The sequence below is a fragment of the Syngnathus floridae genome, chromosome 6, assembly GCF_059516105.1.
Source record: "Syngnathus floridae isolate MCC-2025c chromosome 6, RoL_Sflo_1.0, whole genome shotgun sequence".
Classification (NCBI taxonomy): Eukaryota; Metazoa; Chordata; class Actinopteri; order Syngnathiformes; family Syngnathidae; genus Syngnathus; species Syngnathus floridae.
In genome coordinates this window covers 13,636,739-13,653,606 of record NC_142418.1, presented here as the reverse complement: position 1 = coordinate 13,653,606, position 16,868 = coordinate 13,636,739, and the positions used below count along the sequence as shown (strand labels likewise).

Here is a 16,868-nt window from a genome sequence, read left to right as displayed (position 1 = left end):
AGCCTTCTTCTTGTGTCTTTTGCGCTTGACTGTATGCCGAAGGCTACATACTCCTCCACCACCTCCTCTTTTACTTTCGCCTTCTACATCCTCCACAATTCTCCCAAGGCGTTTGATTAGAATGAAAACCAGTTGCGTTTATATATAAAAATGGAAGGATCCGAGGTCAAAACAATGGAATTCCTTCATGATAATCACAAACCCAAAAATATGGACCAAACACAGGCAGCAAATAAAATGAACGTAATTACGCATCTACAGAGGTTCTGGTTTTTATTTATCTGGTCAGGTCGCGTGTTTTTCTGTCATTTGTTACTAGGAAGAATTTGTGACCAGTGATACCCATAAAAATACACCAGGGGCGTGCACCTGAAAGGGGGCATCCACAGCCCTTTTCTCCATGCAAAGCGCTCAAGCATAAAAACAAATCACATTCAAAGTTGACACAAAACTGCAAACCAACATAAAGTGCAATACGTTTTGTGCATGTGTTCACAAAAAAAAACTCACTCAAAGCTCTTAACAAAGCGTCCACCGTGGTGTCCTCCTTGGTCACCTCCCAGAATGTTCACAATGGATGGTGTGATACACCATAATGTACCTTGACCTTGGAGTAGCCTCTAAATTCTTTGTAGGTCATTCTGGGCTCCTTTACCTTTAATAGGGAGGTTGGCTACGTTCCCGTGGATCTCAAATTTCAGAAAATTATAAGTATATAATAATATAATCATGACAAACTGTAGTCACATAAACATGGGTGCTTGGAGAGTGTCTTTGAGGTCTTTCATATGCTTGTCTATGATTTTCTTTCTGATCTCCCAAGATAACTCATTCAATAGCTTCCTCCATGGTCCATGTGTCAGATAATTCAGATTTTATATATTCTTTTCATTATTTCAGTGTCCAATGGGTTTTCTTTCATTACATCCGGGTACCATGTTGTTGTTTTTTTTAAAGCTGATAGCTCTAGAATGAAAAAATCCAAATAAGGGTTAACATTTGGGGAAGTAACTCACCATCAGCCTGGTGGGAGCAAACAATTTGCATTTTAAAACCACTGAATTACATAAACTGACGTGCATGCATGTCACTTTGCATTTGAGAGATAACATGATAAGGCAAACAATGATCCATAGATCCAAAGTCATCAGAAAAAAAACTCAAAGGAGAGATTAGAAAAGTTAATTATTTTGGTGCTTTAATTCCCTTGACATACAGTACACCAAGCTATATCTTCCAAAACATATTCGTTCATACAAGCTAAACATTATAATGTTTTTCTCCACTTGTCTAAAATAACTCTGTTTAAAACCCTCATTATCAGATTAGACTTCTACTGTTGTGCCGCATAATTAAGTGCCAATGTGGAAGAACAGAATAAATCACTGTAGTTACAGTAACTGTTAAAACACAGGTGAAATAGGCTACTGCCTAGTGTTCTCTATTTAGTCATAATTCTAACTCACGTCATGCCGTTTACAATATTAATAGAGGAAATGAATCATTAACAGAAGAAACCGTCAACAATGAGGAGTGTATTAAAGTAGGCGTTTTCAACTAGTTTTGTTCATATGACCACCATTATAACCAAGAAGCAAAACAGGGATCACTGCTTTGGCGGAATATTATTTTATTTTGCACCAAAGGAGGATAGACTTATACAGGCTATTTATTTGCATCTATTTGTCTACTTTGTGAATCTCAGCTCCATTTGACAATTTGGATGGGTAAATGATTCACAGAATTAGCTGGAAAATAAATCAAGTCTAAATAATAAAGCAATTTTATAATGCTACGATTATTTTCCATTTCTAATCTCGCGGACCACCTGCAATACCCCCACGGTCCACCGATTGACAATCCCTGTATCTTTACTGGAAGCGCACATGTGATGGAATGAAAATAAGAACCCCAACAACTTTGCTACGCTCCAAGTTTCTTCGGCAATTCTTTTTTTAAATGTTTGTTCTTTGAGCGTGAGGTGTAGATACAGATGTAGGCGCTTATCTCCAAAGTGCTTTCGATTATGGCACCGAAGTAAGACATATAGTCTGGAATTAATTAGTCAGTTTAACGCACAATTTTCACAGTGGCGGTAATCCAAGTTTCAATCGGTTAGTGCAGGCATGTCCAGTTTTCCATGACACCTAGCTGTGTTGCGGCATCGTGACACGGAACAGGCAGGACAGGGGCCCTTGAGGACTGAGTTTGGATACCCCTGGGTTAGTCACTTAAGAAATCAAGAGTGCAAATGTAGCAGTAAACGGTGTACAAGTGATATTGAAAACAATACAGCAGTACCCACCCCCTCCTTAGTATACCATTGCTAATGTAATAGTCATCCATCCATCCATTTTTGTGTATACTTGTGTGTGTATACATTCAGTCGGAGTCTGGATGCAATAAAACATAGAAGACAGCAGTGAATGTGCTACGCATACTGATTTCTGCATTTGTTAGTGATGCTAGTATGCTGCCATTTAATGATGATACAGCCTTTTTTCATCCTTCCATCCATTTTCTACACTACTTTTCATCAACTGGGTTGCCGACAAATACGAATAACCACACTCACATTCATGCCTTTGGACAATTGAGAGCATTCAATTAACCTTCCCTGAGCATGTTTTTGCACTGTTGGATGAAGCGAGTCGAATAAAAACACACGGTGAGAATATGCAAACTCCACAAAGGAAGGTCTGAGAAACAATTCAAACACAGAACGTTTCAACTGTGAGGAAGATAAGGTACCAAAAAGGCCATCGTGGTACCTAGAACAAACTTTTTCTAATTATTCTTTGACATTATGCCTGTTGTGGCTCAGAAATTACATTAACGGTTTCCTTTTGTTCACAAGCCGTATTTCAAAATTTCCTAGTGGTGCCACTTCTCAAAATTTTACGCAATAATGTAGACAAAAAGCAGTAAAGAAAACGAATGTTCAGACACAATCATTTGGCTTGTTTTTAAAATGATGGTCCGTCACTTGTGCAAGACAAACTATATGTAAAACATTTGGTACTAAATGAGAAATTCCAGCATACCGGCAAACTTGCTAAACGTGTTTGCAAGCTAGTTTGCCTTTTCTCCAGACTTACTTATGCCGATTTCCAAATGATTAACTCAATGTTCCACTAGAACAGTAAAAAATAAAAACACATACACCATGTTGGATGATTTCCCCTTAAGTATCCATAGCCTACTGCTTTTTTTCCCCCAGTCTTACCCAAATCCCCCATCAAGCAGTAGACTAGAAGTAAAAAAATAAATAAAATAAAAACCATGACTAAATATATTTGGTTGAAAAACCAAGCATTTGATCAAATCAATAAATCAAATCAGGCTATAAAAAGAAAACAGTAGTTTTTGCAACTAAGTCACACAGCATGAACTGTATACTGCAAAGAGTCTCCCTAGTAACAAGCATAGTTAGCCACTTAAATACTTCAGTGTTTTTGAATTCCCTAAACCCAGACATGTCATATGTGGGTTGATGTTACAAGTGTGCAAAAGTGAAAGCGATATGCACCAACTGCTTTGGTCTTCCTCAATTCAGACTCTGATTCGAAACATGCCTTGGTTCAACTGAAGGCGGAACAGACGGCAGTTGGCGATCCGAAGTGCGGCACAGGTTGTTTTGGAGAGGTCGCTGGCTAGCATGAGCTTGGTACGATGCCAGGTCCCCGTGCTGCGGCGAAACTCGCGGATGTAGTCGAAACTGGTACCTGTGCGTCCACGACAGGTCAGATGATTCAAATCAATAGCTTGCATTCGCTCGTTCGCCGTGGCTGCGCTTCACTGACCGGTGTCCAAGTCTCCAACGACATAGATGCTGCCTCCGATGGGAACTGCACCATAGACGAATGATGAGCTCGTCTGGACACATAGGCTTTGGTCATCTAGGAGCATCCACCTGCGCAAAACCACATCATCACATTGGTTAAAAGCGAGTAAATCTTTTCTAGTCGTAGTCCCTTAGAGATAGGGTGAGAAGCTCGGTCATCCGGGAGGGACTTGAACTAGAGCCGCTGCTCCTCCACGTTGAGAGGAGCCAGATGAGGTGGCTCGGGCATCTCATCAGGATGCCTCCTGGACGCCTCCCCGGGGAGGTGTTCCGGGCAATTGCCGTTACTGCAAGCTAACTTGAGTCAAAAGACACTTCACTTGAGTAGCTGTCCGCATTATACAAACCTCCTCATTTCATCATGGTAGAATTCCGACTTGCAGGTCATCATATGACGTTGCTCTGGGTTGTCGTTCTCTTGACTTCTCACTCCACCAAACACGTAGAGTTCCTTACCGACGCCGCAGGCCACGGATCCAAACCTAACAAATAGAACAGTTTTGAAATACATGACCCACCCATCCACAATATTAAAGCTTTTTAAACCCTCCTCAATACTTTTAAATAAAAGAAACAAAAACGTGATATTTTCAAGTGTCCCATGTAACTGCCGAAGTCTGCATGCAGTTGTGTCTTTTGCCACTGGTCGGAGCCGTTGCAGCTCTAGCGACGGTTCAAGTTTTACCTGGTGCGCAAATTATATTTGTGTGAATTTGTATTTATTTCTTGTTATTTGTACATAGTTTGTAGCAGTGTATTGTTAATATTAAGTTGGGATATAAACCAAAAGTAAGTCTAACTTTGAGGGCACTTCCTGTTTCCGGGGAAGAAGCGGGAAGGTGACGTAATGCTACACCGGAATAGTAAATGGTAAACTAGTACGCGTCATCGCAAAGTTGATAAGTAAAACAGTTTAAGTAAAGTACCTAGTTGTTCACTTGTAGACCAAAGTGGTAAAAGGTTGAATCGCGAAGTGACGAGGGTTCATTGTAATACTATAGTACAGTTCCAGCTTGAAAATATGAATGTCTCAACTTCTTTAGATGTCAACGTGCTGAAAACATGTCTTGGAAAAAAAAATGTGAGTGACATCACGACCCCAGATGACTGTGTGAAAATTACGTCATCGCATAATGCATCACTTTTTAAGATGAAATCAATTTCCTTTTTTCATGTTGTTAATTGTGTGTGTGCATGTTAGTTAGTGTTAGTGTATCCTTTCAACATGAGAAATAACTCTTAAGATGAGCTGACGCAAAACGAGATCATTACCTTCTTTCCATGAGCGGACAGAGTCCCGTCCACTGCTGGGTTTTGGGGTCAAAGCATTCAACTGAGTCGAAAAGTTTCCCATAGGAACCGCCACCCATGGCATAGATCTTCTTGTTCATAGTGGCATAGCAACCCACCTGGGGGAGGGGGGGGATAAGATTTAGTGTATACATAAGATGCATTATTTGGGCACAGACAGTCCGATTCCTGGTGCCATTGGAATGAGGGGGAACGGTGCGTTACCTTGCGGATCATGGTCATACTGGTCTGCATCTTCCAGGTATTGACGTGAGGGTCAAACACTTCCACAGTAGTCAGTTCACTTTCGTCATTCTCCCCACCAAGAATATAAATTAGACCATCCAGCTCCACCATGCCGAAGTTCTGACGAGTCTGCATAAATCAGCATCATGGCATTATTTAAGTGCTCTCCTTCAAACTTCTCCAGAAAACAACATGGCACAGGAACAAAACTTTTAGCTTGTCCAACACTTTAATATTTTCTATAAAAAGTGCTCATGAATTTTTTGGTTTGTTTACTTGACAGGGAGAGTGAACATTTCTGTAGATGCACCAGAATTAGCCAAGGGGCTATTTTTCATCTATAGTCCCTGAGGCAAATTGTGTGAAGTCTCATGCCCAAGAACACGACACATGGCTCAGAGAGAGCTGTGTTCGATCCGCCGACCCTCCGGTTTCTGAACGGCAGCCGCAATGAGGCAAGCTATCATATATTTAGAACAAAACATTAGCTCCAAGCAGCTGATAGTTTTTTTTGCATCTTATGTTCTTGTCACCATTAAAAACTGTGGTCCTGGATGCATCAACTCGAGCGGGAATTGTGACAGATCTCCTCACCAACAGCATCAAGCAAGCAAGGAAGCTGTAGTCACAATATTTTACAGGTGTGTGATTGAGATAGAAGTGAAGGGCGAGTTCAATGTACGCTCTTCACCCTCTGATCCCTGGCAAGTGGTGACAGTCATAAAAACCTCAAGCCTCAAAATGTCACCATGCCAACTAATGGTGTGGCAGTTGTAATTCCATCAGATAGTATGGTCTATAAACAAAAGATAAAATACAGATTGAGTCTGGCGATGAAACAGTTTATCGATAAAACCTAATATTTCACTGATATATTTTTTCTCGCTTTCATTCTCCGAACCGCATATTCTAAACGAGGAGAGCAATTTGAAGAAACGCAGGAATTGGTCAGTATACCTGAAACATTGGGGGGATGGGGCTCCATGTATTGGAGTCTGCGTCATACTTCTCACCAGAATCCAAGACGATATTGTTCTCGTCTGTCCCACCCACCACAAAAAGAAATCCCTCTAAAACACAGGAAAAAAAACATTTATAGAAGTTAAGAACAATGAATTCTTTTTTCGTTTCATTAAAACCTTTGAAATGTCCATTAACATACATTTTTAAACTCTATTTCAAATTAGTTAGATGTGCTGCCAAAAGCATATCTGAGCTGTTACTGTATTTGTTTACAGAATAGTTATGACTAGTGACTATGGTTCTTTGTGGGAACAAAGTATGCCTCTGGTCTGGAAAAAAAAAAGGAAAATAGTAAAACATTTTAGGTCCCGATCCACCAGTTGAGAATCACAGGTTCAGACTGTACTCATTTGACACATTATTGTAAAACCTAATGGGTATGACCTGTCACATACCAGCAGCGACCACCTCATGACCCACACGGGCAATGCTCATAGGCTGCAGTTCAATCCAGGCTTGTCGGTTGGTGTCATAGAGTGGACACATGCAGCGGGTCACAGCCGTGGGTTTTCTGGTCCTGTACGGAAAACAAACACATTTGCACTGATCTACAGTAACTTCTACTTTTACAAACTATTTTTAACACTAAGAGTACTAAGCTAAGCTCTGAGGTTTGCAGACTTGGGTAACATGGTGCAGCCCAAAGTTAAACGCAATTACACACCCAAATGTAATGAGCTGATTTTTTTTTTTTTAAATAACGCTAACATGATTGAACTCTTATAAAGATTTTTAAAAATTATTTGAAAAATATAATTTTCTTTTATTTTTAGTCTTTTTGATTTTAATTTTTAATGAAATTAATTATGACATGAATTAACATTCATTTTAAATGTCTTTATGTATTTGTTTTTAAATCCTTTTAAATGTACTTTTAATCATATAAACTAAAGCACAATGGTGTATCAAATGCACTGTATAAATAAAGCTGCCCTGCCTAAGCGAGTACAGGTACAAATTTTGTCCAGGTGATTTTTTTTATTTAATCCAAGGAGCTACGTATTAAAATCCAAAATAAACACAACAAATAATGAATAGGCTGTCCGAGATGAAGTCATGTCTAAACAATTTAAATCCTTATTTATTGTTAACAACAGCCCAGTGCAGTGCTGCAAGTGCATATATTTTGCCCTACGTAAAGATCAATTCAATTAATAGTAATGATGAAAATGAATAAAAAACTGTGATACAGTGTTTGGCCACTGTGTGTCATTTACATATTACCAAAGAGAAGAAAAACAACAAACCTTATTTTAGCACAATAGTTGATCAGATTACATTTTATGGTTACTATGCAGTTATGACTGATTATACCATAATATATATATTATAACATCATACCTTCGATCCTCTCCGCCGACGACAACAATGCACTCAGAGTAACCTCGAGGCTTGAAAGCAGCAAGAAGAGCTTCGCCCTGCAATTGACTCTCTGCTAGAACTGGCTGGCAGTGCTCTCTAATCACCTCTCTCATCAGAGGCTCTCCCATGGCCTAAAAGGATATGATGACACATGCACACAAATGACAATCTGGCCAGTCAAGAAATATCTGTATGGCAAGGAAACCTATAATAAACTGAATCATCAGAGCGAACATAGACTGTGGGGTGTTTCAGTACCTGTTCTCTCAGGTAGCTTGCATCCAAGCCTTGCAACCACACGGCAGACATCACTTCCTTCATGTGGACCTGCCATTCCACAAATGTATATATATCAGGACGTCACTTGAAATGTGCATTCATTTTAAACAGCAATGAGACTAAGGATGCATGGCACAAAAAAAGAACACATGGAATCTATTATTGTCACATCTGGATTATTCCAAAAGTGGGAAATATTGCAAGTTTGACATCATCCAAATACACAGATTGGTATCTGCCTAAATGATAAATATCAACACATTTTGAAAAAAGTGAAAACAGTACATTTCTTGTACGTTTCCTGTACATTTTTTTTAAACTTCAAATAAAGCACAGTACAGTTCACTTGTATTTAACTTCTGTATTTACATAACTAGGTTTTTTTAGGACTAAACCCTCAAACTCTGTATTTATTTATTTACTTCTTTCCTACTGTTTCATTTTTGGGCCATGACAGTGGTATATGGAGAGCTATTTTTTATTTTTTTTAGATGGGCCTAAAGCCGTATTGGATAAGTCATTGCATATGCATGTGAATCGATCCTTGGTAGAAACGGGAGACCTGTAATGACTAGAAAAGAAATGGTGAGCCACATCCGATATCACCGAGCACATACCCTGCGAGCATCTGGATCGTGGACTAACCATCGCACCACGGCCTCCAGAACATGCTTTTCATTACCGACGTTAAGCTTCTCCTCAGCGAGCACCTCACAGAGTCGGTTGTGAGGCAACTCCCTGAACTCCTCTGTGAGGGCCACATCGCGGAAATGCGTGTGCAAGTACTCGGTGGCAGCGTAGTGGACGTGGTGCAGGCAATAATGGAGGGAGAAAAGACGGATGCCGATACAGTTCTCTGCTGTGATGCAGCTTTCGAGGAACTGGCAACACAGCAACTTGAGCTCAGTCATGAGGAGCAGGTCAGATGCTTGCACCATGTCCTGGATGGTCCCTTCGCTCAAAGTGATCTGTAGAAGAGGTCAGGTAAATGTTAAAGCACAGACAGGAACGTAAACAATGACCAGGGCGAGGTAGTACCAAGTGAAACAAAAGGAACCAGAAATCTAAGCTGCTTCTGAAAACATTTGCACTCACTTCACCACTGAAGATGTAGTCCAGAATCTGTTTCATGATGGGCATGGAGACCCCCTGTAGCTCAATCCTGTACACTGAGCCATCTTCTTTTGGAGGATTGTAATTCAGTTTGGTCCTACAATAGAATCATTAACATGAGCAACTCCTTGGATCTTGCCCCTATACTTTATAGACACATAGGTCGTTACCATCAGACCTACTAATCGTGAAATAAAGCTAAAATATATATACTTATATATATGTTGCTTTACCGGATATAAGGGCTGGCTGCAGCCAGGATGTTTTTCTGGACAGGAAGCTCCTCACCGTCTACCACCAGCAGTGCATCATGGAAGCTTTGCTCTTGCCAGAAGGTACGAAGAACTCTGAGGAGGTTCTGGGAATGTTGAGGGTCAAATACCCTTGAACCAGGATCACTTGACGCTGAATCTGGCATTTCTGGACTCGGAGACGTCTGGTTGTGCACTCTGGAATTCTGTTTACTAATGACAGTTTGCAGATCAACTATTGTGAGAAATAGCTCAATGACAAGTCGCTTACAACAACAACAACAACAACAACAACAACAATGACAACACTCCACAGGGATGCGGAGTAAGCAGTTATATGCATCTGTCTTGTGTAGAAAAAGCAACATGACTGACAAAAATGGGTTTATTACACAGTTATTACTTAATACTGTACCACGAATACTGTCAGTAGTAGATACTCAAGATTGCGAGTAGGTAGAATGTCAACTAGAAGAAAGAATGTCATGACTTTCGTCAAAAGGGGGTTTCACAAACTACAATGAATTTCATTTCCATTTACTGTTCTAAGATTCAGCTTATTTTGTTGTACTGGTTTCCCAAAAAAATGAAACATTGTTAGCAATCTATAACTCACACGAGAGGTCAATAATGATGTGATTAAATTGAATTGATTCCACTAGCTAGGAGCTGTGTGTTTGCAGATGTCCGAAACTTGCTAGGGGATTTTTTTAACGAATTAAAATTCAAGTGTAAAATAGATATGCCCTACCTTGAGATAGAAACGTGCGTCACTTTTACCAATGGGTGCAGTCTGTCCTGTTACCGAACAACATTTTAGTCAGCACACTTGACTTCACACTGTTTTGAGAAAACCCGACATGGCTTGTGCTGCATTCGAAGCCTCAGGAAAATGGATTATCCTATTTGTATACAAAATACAATACCACGAGTAGATTTGATTTGAAAATGAAAATATTTATTCCATACATCTACTATTATTATCCTTGCAAACGACTACTGAACGCTCTAAAACAAGTCGGTCTTTGTAATTTGAAAACATTGTTATACACAGTTTTTCTGTACTTGAACACACCATTGGCGTGCCGGAAATACGTAGCTGAGTAACGTTCAAATACGCTCGTTGAACTTTTCGTTTGTCGTTTGTATTCGAAGTCAGCGCTTTAGACACACATAAAATGATTGCAGTCGTCAAATACTGTTCTTTTTATATCCGCTTTAAAAGGTGAGACGGTTGCAGAAAGCTGTATACCAGGTTATAATTTGAAACGTGGATGCAAGGGGAGGGGGGGGGGGTGTTCATGGACAAAGTTGAATGGAGCCTTATTGTTTGCGTCATAGGAACGTTACAATTCTGTTGATGGACGCTTACTATCTGCCAAACCTGCACCATCACGGGGAATTAAAAAGTGATCAAAACTAATGCAATCTAAAGTATATCTATCTTATTCCCAGATTCTGCCTGAGAACAAATACAGGATGAACTTCCGGTAAGATTTTAGGCGCATGTTGCGCTGCTGATCGTTGTGCTGCAAGCAGACGAGGAAAATGGCAATATCTATCTATCCGTCTTAGAGTCGTTTGAAAAGACCACCTCGACGTCGTACATGTCTTGCTTTTCATTTCACGAGCAAAGCACGATGCTCCGCATTTTAATGCATATTGTTTCTTTGCAAGGTTTGTCACGTTCTGTTTTTACCTAGTAGTGATTCATTCTCAGCAAAATTAATGTGCAGTACTTAATTATTCAGTATTACTTAATAACTACAATACAGTGACTATTATTCCTCCAAAATGAATGGATAGAATACAAAATAACTCTTTTTGCAAAATAACTTTTTGCATCCTTATCGAAAAAGACTGAGCTTGTTAATAAGAAATAGAGCATCATGGCTTTTGTGTCCCTTTAATGTGAAATGATGGTGAGAAACATACCATGATAATTATTATGTTTGTGTTACTGTGTTTGTCCTATAGATCATCTGATGAAACTTCATTCAGTAAGTCTTCAATGATTGCTTAACGGGACAGCAAAAGAAAAAGCCAAATCTTCAAACATGGGACCCTTGATTCCGAAGCAGGACACACTGTCTCCGTGGATTGAGAAACTCATCCAGAGTTATGACAGTGAGAAGGAAAGCCCGACTGAAAAACTAAGGGCTTCTGTGACCTCCATTGGTCTGATGTCTCCATCTCAGGCCCAAAACCAGGAAGAGCCCACTGACCTGATCTTTCTGTCTGATGGTACAGTAGAGATCCCTTCCGTTCTCACCCCATCTGCATGGAAACGTCTTCAGGAGTCGGAGCATCGGGAGACTCTCTTTGGTCTGGTCAATAACGTTGTTTGCATCAGCAACTACCAACTGAAGTTTCACCCGAGCGCAGAACCGGACCAATGCAAGTTCTTCTTATTAATCGACAGCATGTATACAGAGTTAATAATTCTAGACAGAGTCGTTACGCCCTGCTGCACGTCTTTGCTCTCTGTCCAGCAGAAAATCTTGGAGACATGGAGGATTGTCTTTTTCCAGGAAACACAGAGCTCCCAAATGGACCGCGATGACTTAAATCTGTCTGAGCTTCTCGTTGAATGGCAGAATCACATAATACAAGACTCGCAACAGGATTCGTCTCAGGAAATAATTCAGCATTGGCCATCGATTGGGCAATCATTCGAGATTCCTTCCGAGACGTTCGCTCTCACCAGCTGGGACATTGAGCGGCTTGAAGATAATGACACCGAGTGTTTCAGTGTTCCTATTAAGTGTCTCCTCATCCCAGAAGGACATACAATGCAGGGCCGGGAAAAAAATGCTGCTGTATTGACGACGCATGAGGACGCAGTGTTGAATTTGCAGCTTTCGGAGAGCAGCCAATCATGTGTTCACGCCGCAGACCGCCAAATAACAGATCTTACAGATATCAAGGAAGAAGTCCAGAACTGTAGCATCACGCACGATGACGACGTATTTGTAGATTTGATTCATCAGCACATCACACCATTGGAGAAACCGTGGGAAATGTTTCCTCCACCGAATGGCGTTTCACCCTCAAGTGTATCCGAGGAATCCATGCCAATGCAGTCCCCAACAACGGAACTGTCTCATGAACAGGATCAAAACGGTCATGCAGACATACCTAGTCCCCAACTTCCCAGGACTAGCCCACAACCTGAGGATTTGCAACACAGCAGAAGGGACCATTACTCCTTACCACCGTATCAAAAAGCATTCTCATCAGACACAGCAAATAGTCACACTGCTCCTCAAGACAAACAGACTATAAACGAAATTGTGAACACGCAACAAGAGCCCGTTGAGAGACAGTCAAAGAGAAAACGGGAGTGGGCGCAAGAACCGCAAACGGCAATTGCGGTGGAGGAAGGTGAGGCTCAGCTCAATGGAAGCCCCCCATCGTGGCTGTTTGAAACTGAGAGGGCTTCTGGCACTGTTGTAGACAGCTTTTATGTTCAAACTGAAAGAAGACCAACTCTCACTGTTCACGCTGACGGAGAGCCATTCTCGTACACTTACATGGTGTCTGAGCAGAATCTTCAGGACTTCAGCAAGTTTCAAGTCGCAAAATCTCTGCTGTCGTGGGCTATCAAATATCTTGTTCCCCCCAAAAAATGATGCATCTTTTAAATCTCTGACTGGACTGGACCCCAGCTAATTGAAATGTCACTTTGTTGTCATGGTGACTATTTTCATTCAATTTCAGGCTCTTAAAAGTTTTGATATTTTACTTCACGATGGTTGTGTTAATTCGACATGTATTTACAGATCTTTACAGTAAAATAGTTTTTAACATTTAAGATACACTGTGTTGGGGGGCTTATATCAAATTGTTTTTGACATGTAATTTTTTTTTCAAACACATAGTTAATGCTGCTTAATTAGAAGAAATAAAATATTCTTAAAAACATGCTAGTACTTAATGTTTTCTCCGGTTTCCTCCCACATTCCATAAACATGTAGGTAGGTTAATTAAAGACTAAATTGTCTGAAATAATGTAGATGAACTTATGGCAGATTTGTTAGTTGAGTAAACATATACGGACAAAATTGTTGTTTGCAAAAGGCAATACCTGTGCCAAATTATTTAAAACATGTAACAAAAGCAAATTTTCAAAAGAGAATGGGTTAACACATTTCATCTCATCAAGTGTGTTGATAGTAAAGACTGAGAGGTTCCCAGTTTTCTTCAAACAGGTCAAAGTAATCAATAAAAAAACGTGATACTATTGGAAAGTCAGGATTATTATATTCTTCAACATGTCCAGCAGGTGTCGCTTATGTTCCGATTTACTGCACGTCAGAACGCAAACAGCAGGAAGAAAACAGACAGACTGGATAGGGATGAAGTGTCCTTCTGTTCATATTCACACCAACAACAACCACAACAAAACATAAAAGCAAAAATGGCAGAGCCCTGAATGAGTCTCCCCATGAGACAGTGTTGATCTGCAAGTCAACCCATGCTGGGTAACCATTACATCACCCTGCCGGCCATGTCTGGACTATGAATTATTTTATTACAGAATATTGTTATTGTTGAAAATGCTACAGCCTATTAAAAATCTACACTTTTGGAAGACACATCAGACAATTTCGTCATAGTTGCAACAGATCATCAGTACATACCAAGTCCTAATATCTTCTGCACAATGCAGAGTGTCAAAGTTCCACTAGTCAGTCTCCATGCTGACTTGTGTACTTACTTGCATGTTAGTATTATTTCCTATGCTACATTGAATCATCATCTGCTGAGACACAAACAGAGTACATTCTGAGTTTGTAGGTTTATTCGCTGAAGTCTTCCAACAGCCAATGTAAGCAGGAGCCAGCTGTGAGCACTTGTAAAGTTGTTATAATACTCCTTTGACCTATAAACAGGAAAAATCCTAGTATAAGGCTTCTATGACAAAATACACTTTTCAATTTGTCCTTGTAAGGCAATTGGGCCCAGGGTCTGACTATCCTACGAATGAGAATGAAAAATATCACAATCTGTTTCCTCCAGCTTTGATAAAAGCAGTCAATGTGCAGACGAGTCTATTACTTATTTTGATGATCATGTAACTGGAACATTATTGTTGCTGTAGCTCTATCTGTACTTCTCCACTCGTGTGTTACGCGAGCTGCCAACACTGTAATGCAATGAAAGGATTTCCAACTTGTTCCAAGAAATGAGAAATTACGTTTTTGATGTGCACAAGTGACGCAATGATGTTAAAATTTAGAGTCATTCAATTACAATTTGAGAAATGTACCAAACAACTAAAAAACAAACAAGTAATGGTAGGAACAGGCAAAATCTGGGGAACAATGGGAAATCTGATAACGCTCTTTAATTTCATTAGTTAGTAACACTCGTTTTTTTTTCCTGCGTCCATGTGACCAGTATACATTATATTTGAAATATAGTTGGACAATTATGGTCAATGGATGGATGGATGGATGGATGGATGGATGGATGGATGGATGGATGGATGGATGGATGGATGGATGGATGGATGGATGGATGGATGGATGGATGGATGGGTGGATGGATGGATGGATGGGTCGGGGTTGGGTGGATGGATGGATGGATGGATGGATGGATGGATGGATGGATGGATGGATGGATGGATGGATGGATGGATGGATGGATGGATGGATGGATGGATGGATGGATGGATGGCAATCGTTTCATCCACGTTTTTGTCTGAGTGAACCCACAGCAAGTCCTAGAAAAAAAAAAGTCTGCGGTGTTTGCTTGTTCTTTCTGTGCGAGCAAGACTCAGCGTCAGGGGTGGACGTGAAATTTCAAACAGCACATCAGTGCGTTTATGTATTGGGTGGCCGGAAATTTTTCCAAATAAACACAGCTTGATTCAACTTGGGTGGGCAGACTTATCAAGCGACTAATTCTATAAACAGATGAGGAAATAAAGCGGCACCTGATTGGTCGTGGAGCCAAGTGGGGGAAATAGGGGGTGGGGGGCACATTGGCTGCAATGAAATTTTAATTAATGTGGGTGGGCTAAAACGGCACCGACGGTTTAGGGTGGACAATTTATTTTCCGGCGCAAAATCAACATAAACGGAGCAAAAGTACATTTATTTAGTAGAGCACATGAGTCTGAAGCGCACTTCTCCTCCGGGGCTCACTCCAGAGTGCTCGAACTTTGCGTCATGACGCTCTACCGCGGATGTATGGCGAGATTCGGCGTGCCAGCCTCCACACTGAACTTCTCCGCACCTCCGCTCATCTACTTGTACAGAGGAGACAACGATGGGGTGGTACCCGCCGCTTTGAGCGTCGTGTCGGAACCCCCCCAGAAGCCCCCTTACAGTTACATCGCCCTGATCGCCATGGCAATCAAGAGCACGCCGGAGCAGCGCGCCACGCTGAGCGGCATCTACCAATTCATCATGGACCGATTCCCATTTTACCACGATAACAAGCAGGGCTGGCAGAACTCCATCCGCCACAACCTCTCACTCAACGACTGCTTCATCAAGGTGCCCAGGGAGAAGGGTCGACCCGGTAAAGGCAGCTACTGGACGCTGGATACCAAACACACCAACATGTTTGAGAATGGCAATTACCGGCGGAGGAAGAGAAAGGTGAAGAGTCAACAGGAGCGCGCTAAAGGTTCCTCGTCAGCCTCCGTAAGGGACCATTCCGGTTCATCTTCCTTGGTGGTGGAGATGACGCTGAGGCAGGACGCAGAGAGAATTGAGACGCAACAGGACTCAATTCAACAGCAAAGCCGCAGAAAGAAAGGATGTCACGCCGGGAAGCAAAACAGGAGGAAGCTGGACCAGAGGTACATTTCACCGCGGACGCAGGGCGCACCAAGACTCAGCTTGCAAATTCCCGGTGACAACAACTCCACTTCTCTTCTTGCACATTTGGCTCCAAAATCAGGCGTTCCCAGCAAGGACAAATGCACGGCGTTCAGCATTGAGAGCATCCTTGCAAAAAGTGAAGGTGACCTGGGCTCGCAGCGCCAACGTACTGGTGTCGGTCCAAACAGGTTTTTGGAAACTCGACAGCATCACTTCTACCAAATGGGATTTCCATTTTGCTCTTATTTCTCACTCTCTTGTCCAGATCAAATTCTGCCTTACAAATCTGAATGACAGATGTATAATATTATTGATTCAAACCGTGATTCTCAACTTTTTTGGGGGGTGGAGGCTTAGATTTCAAGGCACACCATCAAACTAGTGCCACAAAAATAAAAACAATGATTTATTATGTGCATTCTGCCATCTAGTGGAAAAGCATTTATTGTAGTCTGCCTGTCACCACAATAGACAGGTTGGACAAAGAAATTATGAAATAATTTTAAGCTAACCTTTGGACCAATAAAAGGAACTTTCATGCATCTGAAGATCTTTCATGGCACACTGCCACAACTATTTGTATTATGCAAATTCTATGCAAATGCAGACCTGATTATTTTTAAA

At 41.1% G+C, this 16,868-nt stretch overlaps 3 protein-coding genes across 5 annotated transcripts; 2 read left to right on the top strand and 1 right to left on the bottom strand.

The window, feature by feature from the left end:
• Positions 1-1,181: 1,181 nt before the first annotated feature.
• gan (gigaxonin) lies at positions 1,182-10,309 on the bottom strand. Its single transcript, XM_088378574.1, has 13 exons — positions 10,160-10,309; positions 9,391-9,621; positions 9,140-9,254; positions 8,662-9,012; positions 8,024-8,092; positions 7,745-7,896; positions 6,799-6,920; positions 6,338-6,450; positions 5,360-5,509; positions 5,117-5,253; positions 4,192-4,326; positions 3,804-3,913; positions 1,182-3,725 (listed from the first exon to the last, which is right to left on the bottom strand). Exons 2-13 carry the CDS (start codon positions 9,573-9,575, stop codon positions 3,553-3,555), a joined length of 1,812 nt encoding a protein of 603 aa, XP_088234700.1. The 5' UTR covers positions 9,576-9,621; positions 10,160-10,309; the 3' UTR covers positions 1,182-3,552.
• A 190-nt stretch (positions 10,310-10,499) lies between these two features.
• Positions 10,500-13,332, top strand: acd (ACD shelterin complex subunit and telomerase recruitment factor). 3 transcript variants are annotated; one of them, XM_088378576.1, is made up of 3 exons: positions 10,507-10,633; positions 10,864-10,898; positions 11,386-13,332. In XM_088378576.1, exon 3 carries the CDS (start codon positions 11,466-11,468, stop codon positions 13,038-13,040), a length of 1,575 nt encoding a protein of 524 aa, XP_088234702.1. In that variant the 5' UTR covers positions 10,507-10,633; positions 10,864-10,898; positions 11,386-11,465; the 3' UTR covers positions 13,041-13,332. The 3 variants fall into 3 exon arrangements, with proteins under 3 accessions (XP_088234701.1, XP_088234702.1, XP_088234703.1); XM_088378575.1 differs by lacking the exon at positions 10,864-10,898 and having other exon boundaries at positions 10,500-10,633; XM_088378577.1 differs by lacking the exons at positions 10,507-10,633; positions 10,864-10,898 and adding an exon at positions 10,934-11,085.
• Positions 13,333-15,455: 2,123 nt separating this feature from the next.
• foxl1 (forkhead box L1) lies at positions 15,456-16,792 on the top strand. The gene has a single exon (XM_088378580.1). The coding sequence runs from the start codon at positions 15,585-15,587 to the stop codon at positions 16,536-16,538; it is 954 nt and encodes a 317-aa protein (XP_088234706.1). The 5' UTR covers positions 15,456-15,584; the 3' UTR covers positions 16,539-16,792.
• Positions 16,793-16,868: the final 76 nt, after the last annotated feature.